General features: G+C 53.8%; 1 protein-coding gene across 1 annotated transcript; it reads left to right on the plus strand.

Annotated features, from left to right (window-relative positions):
- The first annotated feature begins 678 nt into the window (after positions 1–678).
- On the plus strand, positions 679–9,189 carry LOC132396166 (large neutral amino acids transporter small subunit 4-like). The gene is made up of 3 exons (XM_059973707.1): positions 679–796; positions 3,572–3,695; positions 7,368–9,189. Exons 2-3 carry the CDS (start codon positions 3,606–3,608, stop codon positions 7,527–7,529), a joined length of 252 nt encoding a protein of 83 aa, XP_059829690.1. The 5' UTR covers positions 679–796; positions 3,572–3,605; the 3' UTR covers positions 7,530–9,189.
- The last annotated feature ends 2,485 nt before the right edge of the window (positions 9,190–11,674 follow it).

The following is an 11,674-nucleotide window of genomic DNA, read 5'->3' on the forward strand; positions in this document are numbered from 1 at the left end:
GAGGGGCAGTACTGAGGGGGGGTCACACTGTGGGAGGGGTGGTGCCGAGGGAGGGTCACTCTGGGAGGGTGGTACCGAGGGGGGAGTCACACTGTGGGGGGGGCGGTACTGAGGGAGGGTCACACTGGGAGGGGCAGTACCGAGGGGGGGTCACACTGTGGGAGGGGTGGTGCCGAGGGAGGGTCACTCTGGGAGGGTGGTACCGAGGGGGGAGTCACACTGTGGGGGGGGGCGGTACTGAGGGGGGGTCACACTGTGGGAGGGGTACTGAGGGGGGGTCACACTGTGGGAGGGGTGGTACTGAGGGAGGGTCACACTGTGGGAGGGGGTAGTACTGGGTGGGGTCACACTGTGGGAGGGGTACTAAGGGAGGGTCACTGTGGGAGGGGTGTGTACTGAGGGAGGGTCACACTGTGGGGAGGGGTGGTACTGAGGGAGGGTCACACTGTGGGAGGGGTGGTACCGAGGGGGGTCACTCTGTGGGAGGGTCACATTGCAGTGCTAAGAGAGGGCTGTATGTTTGCCTTGTGTACTGCGTTGCCCTCCCCTGCCTGTCACTGTGGCAATTGTTGAGGGAATTTGGTTGGTGTGTTGCTCCCAGCTCCCACAGGTAGAGGCTGGGAGTGGGGGAGGATGCAGTGATCCTGGATGCTGTGCTGTGATCTTGTTCGCAATGTGTATCTGCCATTAACCCCTCGCTGGGCTCTGTCTCCACCTCACAGATCCTCTCCTTCATCCTGCACACGGTCGTCCGAGGCTTCATACACTCGGCAGTGGGCGGACTCTACGCTGCAGTGTAAGTGCTGGCATGGAACAGGGTTCAGGCAGTGCTGGGCAGGGCACCAAGCCGAATGTGCACGCGGTGAATGCCTCTGCCCTTTGGCAAGGTGAATGTGTTCCCTGTGCTCATGGGATGTGTAGAAAGCGGGCTGGGGATACGGGCGGGCATGACGTATCCCCAGGGAATACGTCAGGGAAGCTTCTAAACCGAAGGCAAATGAAAAACCAATCGGGGAGAAGAGATGGAATATGAAGATAAGCTGGCCAATGATTAAAATTGGCTAACAGCTCTATAAAACCTGGTTAGATCACACTGGGAGTATTGTGCTCCGTTCTGGTCGCCTCATTGTTGGAAGGATGTGGAAGTTTTCGAGACAGCAAGGATGCTGCCTGGATTACAGAGCATGGTTTATGAAGACAGGTCGAGCAGGCTAGGTGATGCACCGTCAATAACTCTCGGAGACTGGAAGTGAACGATAGGCTTTTATTAACAGTAAAAGGGAGCACGACCATGTCGAAGACTGAGGGAGGAGCAGTGCCCCAATCGCCTTTATACAGGGGTCTGTGGGAGGAGCCACAGGAGCAGTCAGCGGGGAGTGTGTCCAGACAGGTATACGTAGTTTACCACAGTAGGGCTTTTCACTTTGGAGCAAAGGAGGATGAGAGGTGACTTGATTTGATGATAAAAGGCATAGGTCGAGTGGATAGACTTTACCCCAGGTTGGAAATGGCTAGTACCAGGGGAACGTATAGGGGGCATGTCAGAGGTAAGTTTGATACACAGAGAGTCGGGATGTGTGGAATGCCCCGCCAGGGGTGGTGGGAGAGGCAGATACAGTAGGGGCATTTAAAAGACTCTTAGGCACACGGATGATAGAAAAATGGAGGCTGTGTGGAGGGAAAGGTAGACTGAGCAGGTTAAGAAAGATTGGCACAAGAGAGGCCTGTACTGTCCTTTCTGTTGTCCTGTGCTATGTTCTAGAATATAAATAACTTGCAGAGAAATAGTGATTGCTCAAGTTAGCGGCGAACAATTCAGATTCTTTTATTTCAATAGGTACAATATTTATCACAAGTACATAAAATACCGTGAAATGTTATAGTCAATGACCAACACACCCGCGGATGTGCTGGGGGCAGCCCGTAATTGCCGCCACACACTCCGGCACCAAAATAACTCGTCCACACTGCTCGGCAGAACAACACAAACAACAAAAAGGCTAATAAACGGAGGGAAAGGTGGGAACGTGTGAAGCTGTTCATATTGGAAGAACAAAAGACCATTTTAATGAAAAACTCCAGAAAGCTGCGATGCAAAGAGGTTCTAAACAAAACATTCTGCAGAACATCCTAAGCAACACACGCTAAACGCTGGAGCAACTCAGCAGGTCAGGTAGTGTTTATGAAATCACCCTGCATGGATACCGCCTGACTTGCTGAGCTCCTCCAGCAAGCTGTGTGACACAGAGATTTGTGCCCAAGACAACCAGCTAGCACGCGGGCACTTTGAGTGGTAACCATGTCCAGAAGGTTGGGCCTTATTTCAATATTTCTACAGTTTAAAAGTTATGAAGTCTTAGTGTAACTATGTGGACACTAGTGAGACCAGAAACCCCTCCTGTAAGGTCAGCAAGACAAAAGAGCATGTCACTGAGTTTAGAAGCAAGATGGACGTGTGCCCCTGTATGTATCAGCGGTGGAGATGGTTGAGAACTTCAAATTCCTCATCCAGCTGCGTAGATGCCGTGTCTGAGGAAGCACACCACCAACAGGAATATGTTAAACCTGTTCAGCAGGAGCCTGAGGAGATGCCCTTCACTTCGAAAAGCACCCTTCCTGGGGGCAGCCACGGCATTGCCTGCGGCCGTAATGAACGGCAGGAGGTCACGGACAGGCTCGGCATGTCAGAGAAATCAATGTCCGGGTCCAGGGCACACTCACGAGAATGATCCCGGAACTGAAAGGGTTAATATATATGGCGCGTTTGATGGCTCTTTAGTGGTTTTAACTCCCACCATTGCCTGTAGGGAGTTTGGACCGGTGACCCCCTGCTGCTCCAGTTTCCTCCCACAGTTCAAAGGCATAGAGGTGAGGGTTAGTAAGCTGTGTTGGGAATCGAACACTGATTGCCAATGCTGTGGAGTGTCAGGCTGACTGCGAGGCTACTGTGCCTCCCTTAAAACTTCCAGCTTTGAGCATGCATAATCTTCAAGGGGCTCCCCGGGTAAACGCTGAGAGATGGCAGAACCCAGAACAAACAACTTCACCTCAGGCTGGTGCCCAGGGTGGATCTGGCAGAGTTTACAACTTCCTGCAGCTTTCTCTGAACCTGCACAGTCCCCCCTCCTGTACCCCTCCCTGATGGTAGCAATGAGGAGAGGGTATGTCCTGGTGATGGGGGTCCTTAAAGGTGGATCACTTTTCCAAGATGCCCTCGATGCTGGGGAGGCTGAGTTTACAACTTTCTGCAGCTTTCTCTGATCCTGCACAGTCCCCCCTCCACACCAGTTTGAACATTCTCCATGTACCTCTGTAGAAATTTCTGAGTCTCTTTGGTGACAAACCAAATCTCCTCAAACTCCCAGCGAAGTAGAGCAGCTGATGTACATTACAGGCTGAAGTTAATAGATTGGTCAAATGGGATATAGAGGGATGTGGGTAAAGGACCCCAACAAAGTTGCTTCAGACAAGGTTCTATTGAATGGCAGAATGATCTAGAGGGGCTGAATGGCCTGCCATTCTGGTGACTTGCCGATTGTGATGTGTGGCTAATCTTTCCTCCCCATCACAGATACCCCTCGACGCAGTTTGGTAGCCTGACGGGAATGCAGTCGCTCATCAGCGCTCTCTTCGCTCTCCTGCAGCAACCACTCTTCCTGGCAATGATGGGCCCCCTGCAAGGAGATCCCCTCTGGGTGAGCAACAGAGAGGTCCTGCCCCACACCATCCCAGTGCAGCTCCCCCCACACCGTCCCAAATCAACTCCACCCCACACCGTCCCATCACACACTCCCGGGGTCAGACACAGAGTGAAACTCCCTCCACACCGTCCCATCACACACTCCCGGGGTCAGACACAGAGTGAAACTCCCTCCACACCGTCCCATCACACACTCCCGGGGTCAGACACAGAGTGAAACTCCCTCCACACCGTCCCATCACACACTCCCGGGGTCAGACACAGAGTGAATCTCCCTCCACACCGTCCCAATTCAACTCCCTCCACACCGTCCCATCACACACTCCTTTTTTTTTTATTACAAAATCCTTTATTACAAATTTCGGTGCTATACAATATATACAAAACAGTGGCAAACACAATTACTGCACTACAAATAGACAATAGACATTACACCAGAATGTTGCCATCCCTATCCACGATGGCATTTACACCCCGCGGAGCCCAACGGTCTCGAAACTCCTCCAAGGCCTCTGTGGACTGCGCGTGTTCCTTTTCAATAGTTACCCGAGCACGAACATACCCCCTAAACATTGCCAGGCAGTCTGCCCGGGGAGATCCTCCCGCCACCCGTTTCCAAGACCCTCGGATGGCGGATTTCGCCAGCCCCAGGAGCAAGTTGACTAGGCATCCTCATCCCTCCATGCCCCCTTCCTTACTGGATGACCATATATAAACAGGGTGGGACTAAAATGCAGCCAGAAGGCGAGAAGCAGCCCACGCAAATATGCAAAAAGAGGCTGCAGCCTCACACACTCCATGTACTTGTGGTACACGGTCTCCTCCAGCCCGCAGAAGTGGCATGCGGGTGGGAAGTCCATGTACAAACTGAAAAACTTATTGCAGGGCACTGCCCTATGCAGTACCCTCCAGCCGAGATCCCCCAGGTGCATGGGAAGAACCCCGGCGTAAAGGGACTTCCAGTGGGGACCCTCCTCACCTCTGGGTGGAAGGACCGACCGCCATGGCGTGTCGGGACGGTGTACAAGGGCAACACACTCCTGGGGTCAGACACAGAGTGAAGCTCCCTCCTCACCGTCCCATCACACACTCCCGGGGTCAGACACAGTGTGAATCTCCCTCCACACCGTCCCATCACACACTCCCGGGGTCAGACACAGAGTGAATCTCCCTCCACACCGTCCCGTCACGCACTCCCGGGGTCAGACACAGAGTGAATCTCCCTCCTCACCGTCCCATCACACACTCCCGGGGTTAGACACAGAGTGAATCTCCCTCCTCACCGTCCCATCACACACTCCCGGGGTCAGACACAGAGTGAATCTCCCTCCACACCGTCCCGTCACGCACTCCCGGGGTCAGACACAGAGTGAATCTCCCTCCTCACCGTCCCATCACACACTCCCGGGGTCAGACACAGAGTGAAACTCCCTCCACACCGTCCCATCACACACTCCCGGTTTCAGACACAGAGTGAAACTCCCTCCTCACCGTCCCATCACACACTCCCGGGGTCAGACACAGAGTGAAACTCCCTCCACACCGTCCCATCACACACTCCCGGGGTCAGACACAGAGTGAATCTCCCTCCACACCGTCCCAATTCAACTCCCCCCCCCCCCCACACCGTCCCAGTGCAACTCCCCCCACACCGTCCCAGTGCAACTCCCCCCACACCGTCCCAATTCGACTCCCTCCACACAGTCCCATCACACACTCCCGAGGTCAGACACAGAGTGAATCTCCCTCCACACCGTCCCATCACACACTCCCGGGCTCAGACACAGAGTGAAACTCCCTCCTCACCGTCCCATCACACACTCCCGGGGTCAGACACATGGTGAAGCTCCCTCCACAGAATCCCATCACACACTCCCGGGGTCAGACACAGGGTGAAGCTCCCTCCATACCGTCCCATCACACACTCCCGGGCTCAGACACAGAGTGAATCTCCCTCCACACCGTCCCATCACATACTCCTGGGGTCAGACACAATGTGAAGCTCCCTCCACACCGTCCCATCACACACTTCCGGGGTCAGACACAGAGTGAAACTCCCTCCACACCGTTCCATCACACACTCCCGGGGTCAGACACAGAGTGAATCTCCCTGCAAACTGTCCCATCACACACTCCCGGGGTCAGACACAGAATGAATCTCCCTCCACAGAATCCCATCACACACTCCCAGGCTCAGACACAGAGTGAAACTCCCTCCATACCATCCCATCACACACTCCCGGCGTCAGACACAGAGTGAAACTCCCTCCACACCATCCCATCACACAATCCCGGGGTCAGACACAGAGTAAATCTCCCTGCACACTGTCCCATCACACACTCCCGGGGTCAGACACAGAGTGAATCTCCCTCCACACCGTCCCATCACATACTCCCGGGGTCAGACACAGAGTGAATCTCCCTCCACACCGTCCCATCACATACTCCCGGGGTCAGACACAGAGTGAATCTCCCTCCACACCGTCCCATCACACACTCCCGGGGTCAGACACAGAGTGAAACTCCCTCCACACCGTCCCATCACACACTCCCGGGGTCAGACACAGAGTGAATCTCCCTCCACACCGTCCCATCACACACTCCCGGGGTCAGACACAGAGTGAATCTCCCTCCACACCGTCCCATCACACACTCCCGGGGTCAGACACAGAGTGAATCTCCCTCCACACCGTCCCATCACACACTCCCGGGGTCAGACACAGAGTGAATCTCCCTCCACACCGTCCCATCACACACTCCCGGGGTCAGACACAGAGTGAATCTCCCTCCACACCGTCCCATCACACACTCCCGGGGTCAGACACAGAGTGAATCTCCCTCCACACCGTCCCATCACACACTCCCGGGGTCAGACACAGAGTGAATCTCCCTCTATTGATTCCTCCATCCTTCTGTTCAGGCCCATCCCTTCTCTCTCTCACCCTGCCCCAGTCCTGGCCTCGTCTGTCCAACTGCTTTGTCTCCCCGACCCCCGGGTCGGAGGCCCTTAGTGTGAAATGCTGCTGGCGCCCGCCCCAGGGAGCTTAACTCTGTGTGTTAACTCTGTGTCTGCTGCTCTCATAAGAACATGTCTGCCCACGGCCTCCCCTACCCCCACCACTGATGTGGGAGGAGCCACACCTCATATTCCACCTGGGTAGCCTCCAACCTGATGGCATAAACATGGATTTCTCTAACTACTGGTAATCTCTCTCCCCTCCTCCCCTTTGCTTCTTTTTTCATTCCCCATTCCGGTTCCCCTCTCAACCCTCCTCTGCTCCTTGCCTCCCTCCCTATCTCCTATGGGCCACTCTCCTCTCCTATCAGATTCCTTCTTCTTCAGCCCTTTACATTTCCCACCTACATTTCCCAGCTTCTTACTTCATTCTTTCCTCTCCCCCACCCATCCACCTTCTCTCTTTCCTGTCTCTCCTATCACCCACCAGCTTGAACTCCTTCCCCTCCTCCTCCCACCGTCTTAGTCCAGCGTCTTCCCCCTTCCTTTCCAGTCCCGATGAAGGGTCTCTGCCCGAAACGTCCACTGTTTATTCCTCTCCATGGACGCTGCCCGTCCTGCTGAGTTCCTGCAGTATTTAGTGTGCATAGCTCTGGATTTCCATTGCCTGCAGACTCTGTGTAATTGGTGTACCCCCCTCCCCGTGTGTAGGTGAACATCGGCCTGCTGGGTGTCAGCATGTTGGGCTTCTGCCTGCCTGGTTACCTCCTCTTCTACCGGCACCAGCTACTCAAGCAGAAGGCACAGCAAGCCGAGGACGCCCAGCTCTTCATGAAGATCAATGGCAGCTCTAAACATGAAGCCTTCGTGTAGGCAGCCAGCCCCCACCCGGGACAGGACTGTCAGCACCGGCTGCCTCTCACTCCATTCTGGATGGTGCTGAAACGTATATCACTTGTTAATCACCTTATTTATGGAGGGGGGGGAATGCTGCTCACCGGTTCCTCCCTCTCATTTATGGGCCAAAGTCGCAGTGTTTGGGGTCTCTCTGACCCACTTCGGAAGTGGGGGGGGGTGGAGAGACCCCAATTCTGTTGGATCATCCGCAACCTGGTGCGAGAAACCTCATCCCCTCCGGCTTGTCTGGGAATTTCTCCCTCCCTCCCTCCAAGTCTGCACCCAGGGGAGCAGCTGACTGCGGTTTGTGAGGGTCACACCCCCCGGGTGACCCCTGTGGAGGTGACACGAGCCCAGAATCAGTGTCTGGGGTGGCACCAGCATGGTCACTCATACCCCCAGGGTGGTGGCAGGAACAGATTGGACAATACCTCCCCCAAAGGGTTAAAGTTTCTACCCTGGGGTAAACCACTGCCCCCTCCCTTCCTCAGGAATATGGGGAGAGCAGGGTAAAAGGTACCCCTCCCTCCCCGTCCCACCACTGACTCCATGGAGGATGCCCTCCCTTTCACCCCTCTCGAGCACTGAAACCCCCAAACTTGCCTCCTGCCTGGCAGTCCTTCCGCCCAGGAACCCTGGTGACCCCTCCTGGGAGTCGATTGTCCCAGTGGTGGGGCTGGGCCGAGGGACTCCACAGCTGGAGTATGGGTGTAGCCTCCCCTTTAACACAAAGATCTGCCCTTTTTAATGGGACAACCTTCCCTTTAACCCTTGCAATGGGAGCCAGAAAAGGTGCAGTGTGCTGAGTCAAAGGGGAGGTTCCCCTCTTAAAGGGGCAATGTTCTGTGTTTAAGGAGGTAAGTCTTCAATTAAAGGGGTCTGTGTAAAAGGGGAGGTCGTCCATCATTAAAGAGACAGTGTTCTGCATTAAAGTGGAGTTCCCCCCCCCCCCCAAGGAGAAGGTTCCCCTCTTACGGGTGCAGCATTCTGCTTTAAAGGGGAGGTTCTTCATTAAAGGGGCAGTGTTCTGTGTTAAAGGGTAAGTTGCTGTCCCTCACCCACAGAATGCTATGTTAAAGGGGGAGTTCCACATGGCCAAGGGGAGCAGATATATTCCTTGCCGTCTTGGGATTCGGCGTGACCTAGAGGGGCTGGATGATGGGACCACGAAATGCAGAGAGCACGAACTCCCCAGGCCTCCACCCACTGCATGGGACTGTTAGCAATAAAAGCCTCCACAGAGAGCCGTTTTCCCCTCGACCTTACAGAGAGCAGTGGGCAGGGTGAGCCCCCATTCCCTGTCCATTCTACATGCAACCCCACTGCCCAAAGGGAAATGACCACCAACCACCTGCCTTTGGGGGCAAGGTTCCCCCATGATCTCATTGGACAGCAGGGAGGTCAAGGGGCCGAATGGCTCAGTATTGCAAACTATTCAGATTTTTTTTGTAACTGATGTCACTTTATCCAGGGACGTTGTGAATGACATCACTGACAGGAGATTGATTTCTCCTGATCTCAATCATTTGCCTGTTCTATAAATGTGTATGTATGGATTATCCAATGAACTGTATATTTCACAAGTTAGCTTTTATCAGGTTATACATCTGTATTAATAAATTTTAAACACACACAAGCTGAGCTGGGACCTGACCCTCACTGTGGTTGACCAACAACAATTCTGCATCCACACAGCACCCAGTCTCAGCCCGAGCCCACCCTGTGACTTTGCCGTGGCAAGTGGACGCGAGGCGCAGCCCGGCTCGAGAGCTGATAGAGCACCTTTCTTTTCAGCTGTTTGAGATGTTGGTGAGACCACACTTGGAATCTGGTGCTGGATTTATTCGTGATGCACTGTGTTATATGTCGTGGGTGATCACGGTCTTTCCATCACCATCATTGTTCTGGGCAAATTTTTCTGCAGAAGTGGTTTGACATTGCCTTCTTCTGGGCAGTGTCTTTACAAGGCGGGTGACCCCAGCCGTTATCGATACTCTTCAGAGATTGTCTGCCTGGCGTCAGTATTCACATAACCAGGACCAATTGCTCATCTGACCATCCACCAGTGGCTCCCGTGGGTCCACGTGACCCTGACCCGGGGGGGGGGGGGGGCTAAGCAGGTGCTACACCTTGCCCCAGGGTGACCTGCAGGCTAACGGACGGCAGGAGTGCTTTCCACCTCCTTTGGTGGAGAGGAACCTGCAGCCCTGCCACGATAGGAACGATGCCGTTAAAGAGTGAGAGGAGATTTGAGGTATTGAGTTTGGGAGAGGTTGAGCAGCTGGGTCTTTATTGATTGGAATGATGAGGGGTATAAAACCACAAGGGCACAGGTCGGGTGAGTGCAGTCGGTCTGTTTCCCAGGGCTGATTAATCAAGAACCAGAGGGCACTGCTTAAAAGTGAGAGAGGAGAGAATATCAACTGCTTTTTCACCCAGACTGTGGTTTGTAAATGGATTGAGCTGCCAGAGTAGGTATATTTACGACATTTAAAAGGCACTTGGATGGAGAAGTGGATAGATCAGAGAGAGATGAGGGTTAAACGCAGGCAAAAGGGACCAGCTTGGACAGGAATCCTAGTCAGTGTGGACCAGTTGGGCCGACTGGTCTGTGTCCGGACAGAGTGACTGTGATTTACACTTGGCGTTTGTCCCCTCCCTTGTTACCCTGTCACCACCCCCACCCCATATGACAGTGGAATAAATTATCCCAGGAATGAAAGGGTTAATCTACGAGGACTATTTGATGGCTTAGGGCCTGTACTCACTGGAGTTTAGAAGAACTGGGCAGTGGGTGGGGGGGGGTGGAATCTTATTGAGAACCATTGAATGGTAAAAGACCTGGATAGAGAGTATGTTTCCTACAGTGGGGGCGTCTAGGACCAGAGGACACAGATAGAGTGGATGTGGAGAGGATGTTTCCTGTAGTGGAGGTGTCTAGGACCAGAGGACACAGATAGAGTGGGTGTGGAAAGGATGTTTCCTACAGTGGGTGAGTCTAGGACCAGAGGACACAGATAGAGTGGGTGTGGAAAGGATGTTTCCTGCAGTGGGTGAGTCTAGGACCAGAGGACACAGATAGAGTGGATGTGGAGAGGATGTTTCCTGTAGTGGAGGTGCCTAGGACCAGAGGACACAGATAGAGTGGGTGTGGAAAGGATGTTTCCTGCAGTGGGTGAGTCTAGGACCAGAGGACACAGATACAGTGGGTGTGGAAAGGATGTTTCCTGCAGAGGGTGAGTCTAGGACCAGAGGACACAGATAGAGTGGGTGTGGAAAGGATGTTTCCTGCAGTGGGTGAGTCTAGGACCAGAGGACACAGATAGAGTGGGTGTGGAAAGGATGTTTCCTGCAGTGGGTGAGTCTAGGACCAGAGGACACAGCCTCAGAACAGAAGGATGTCCCTTTAGGACAGAAATGAGGAATATCTTCAGCCAGAGGTGGTAAATCTGTGGAATTAATTGCCACAGACGCCAGTGGAGGCCAAGTCATTGGATATATTTAAGGCAGAGGTTGATAGGTTCTTGATTAGCCAGGGCATCAAAGGTTACAGGGAGAAGGCCGGAGAATGGGGTTGAGAGGGGCAATAAATCAGCCATGATGGGATGGACCGAGTTCTAATTCTGCTCCCATGTGTTCTGATCTGAGAGGCCATTCAGCCCTTTTTGTCAGGTTGGCCTGCTGCCTGCCATAATCTCTCCACAGTGTTGGACCCCCACCCCCCATGGCCATCCTTTCACAGCAGGGAGTGAGGCACGAGCAAGACCTGATTCGGGTCTGTGGTCAGTGGGTGGTCGTCACTAGGCCACTCTTGTCCAGACGAGTGCAGCAGAGGATCTCTGCACAGACGGACGGGTGGATGTGGGAGATGCCGATTGATAACGGGAGAAGCTGCCGCCTTCCCCAGCAGCCTGGTGAGGGCTGAACTCAGTGACTGGGCCATTTGGTCACGCAGTCCACACCTGACCCCAAATGACTGACTATTGTGGAGAATTCTGGGGACTTGCACTGACGCTTAACAGCTGTCTTGGACGAGATGTCAGTGAGGCCTAACTTGCAGCATTGCTGTTCTGCCACCTGACAACAGGAAAAATATCAATAAGCTTCGAAGAGTACAGAGA

The sequence above is a fragment of the Hypanus sabinus genome, chromosome 6 (genome assembly GCF_030144855.1).
Source record: "Hypanus sabinus isolate sHypSab1 chromosome 6, sHypSab1.hap1, whole genome shotgun sequence".
In the NCBI taxonomy this organism is placed as follows: domain Eukaryota; kingdom Metazoa; phylum Chordata; class Chondrichthyes; order Myliobatiformes; family Dasyatidae; genus Hypanus; species Hypanus sabinus.

What these genes read in the sequence shown, in the direction of transcription:
- LOC132396166 (XM_059973707.1), top strand. Translation starts at nt 3,606, where the DNA reads ATGCAGTCGCTCATCAGCGCTCTCTTCGCTCTCCTGCAGCAACCACTC. An exon ending in TGCAAGGAGATCCCCTCTGG is followed by an intron (nt 3,696 to 7,367) that starts GTGAGCAACAGA and finishes CCCCGTGTGTAG; the next exon opens with GTGAACATCGGCCTGCTGGG.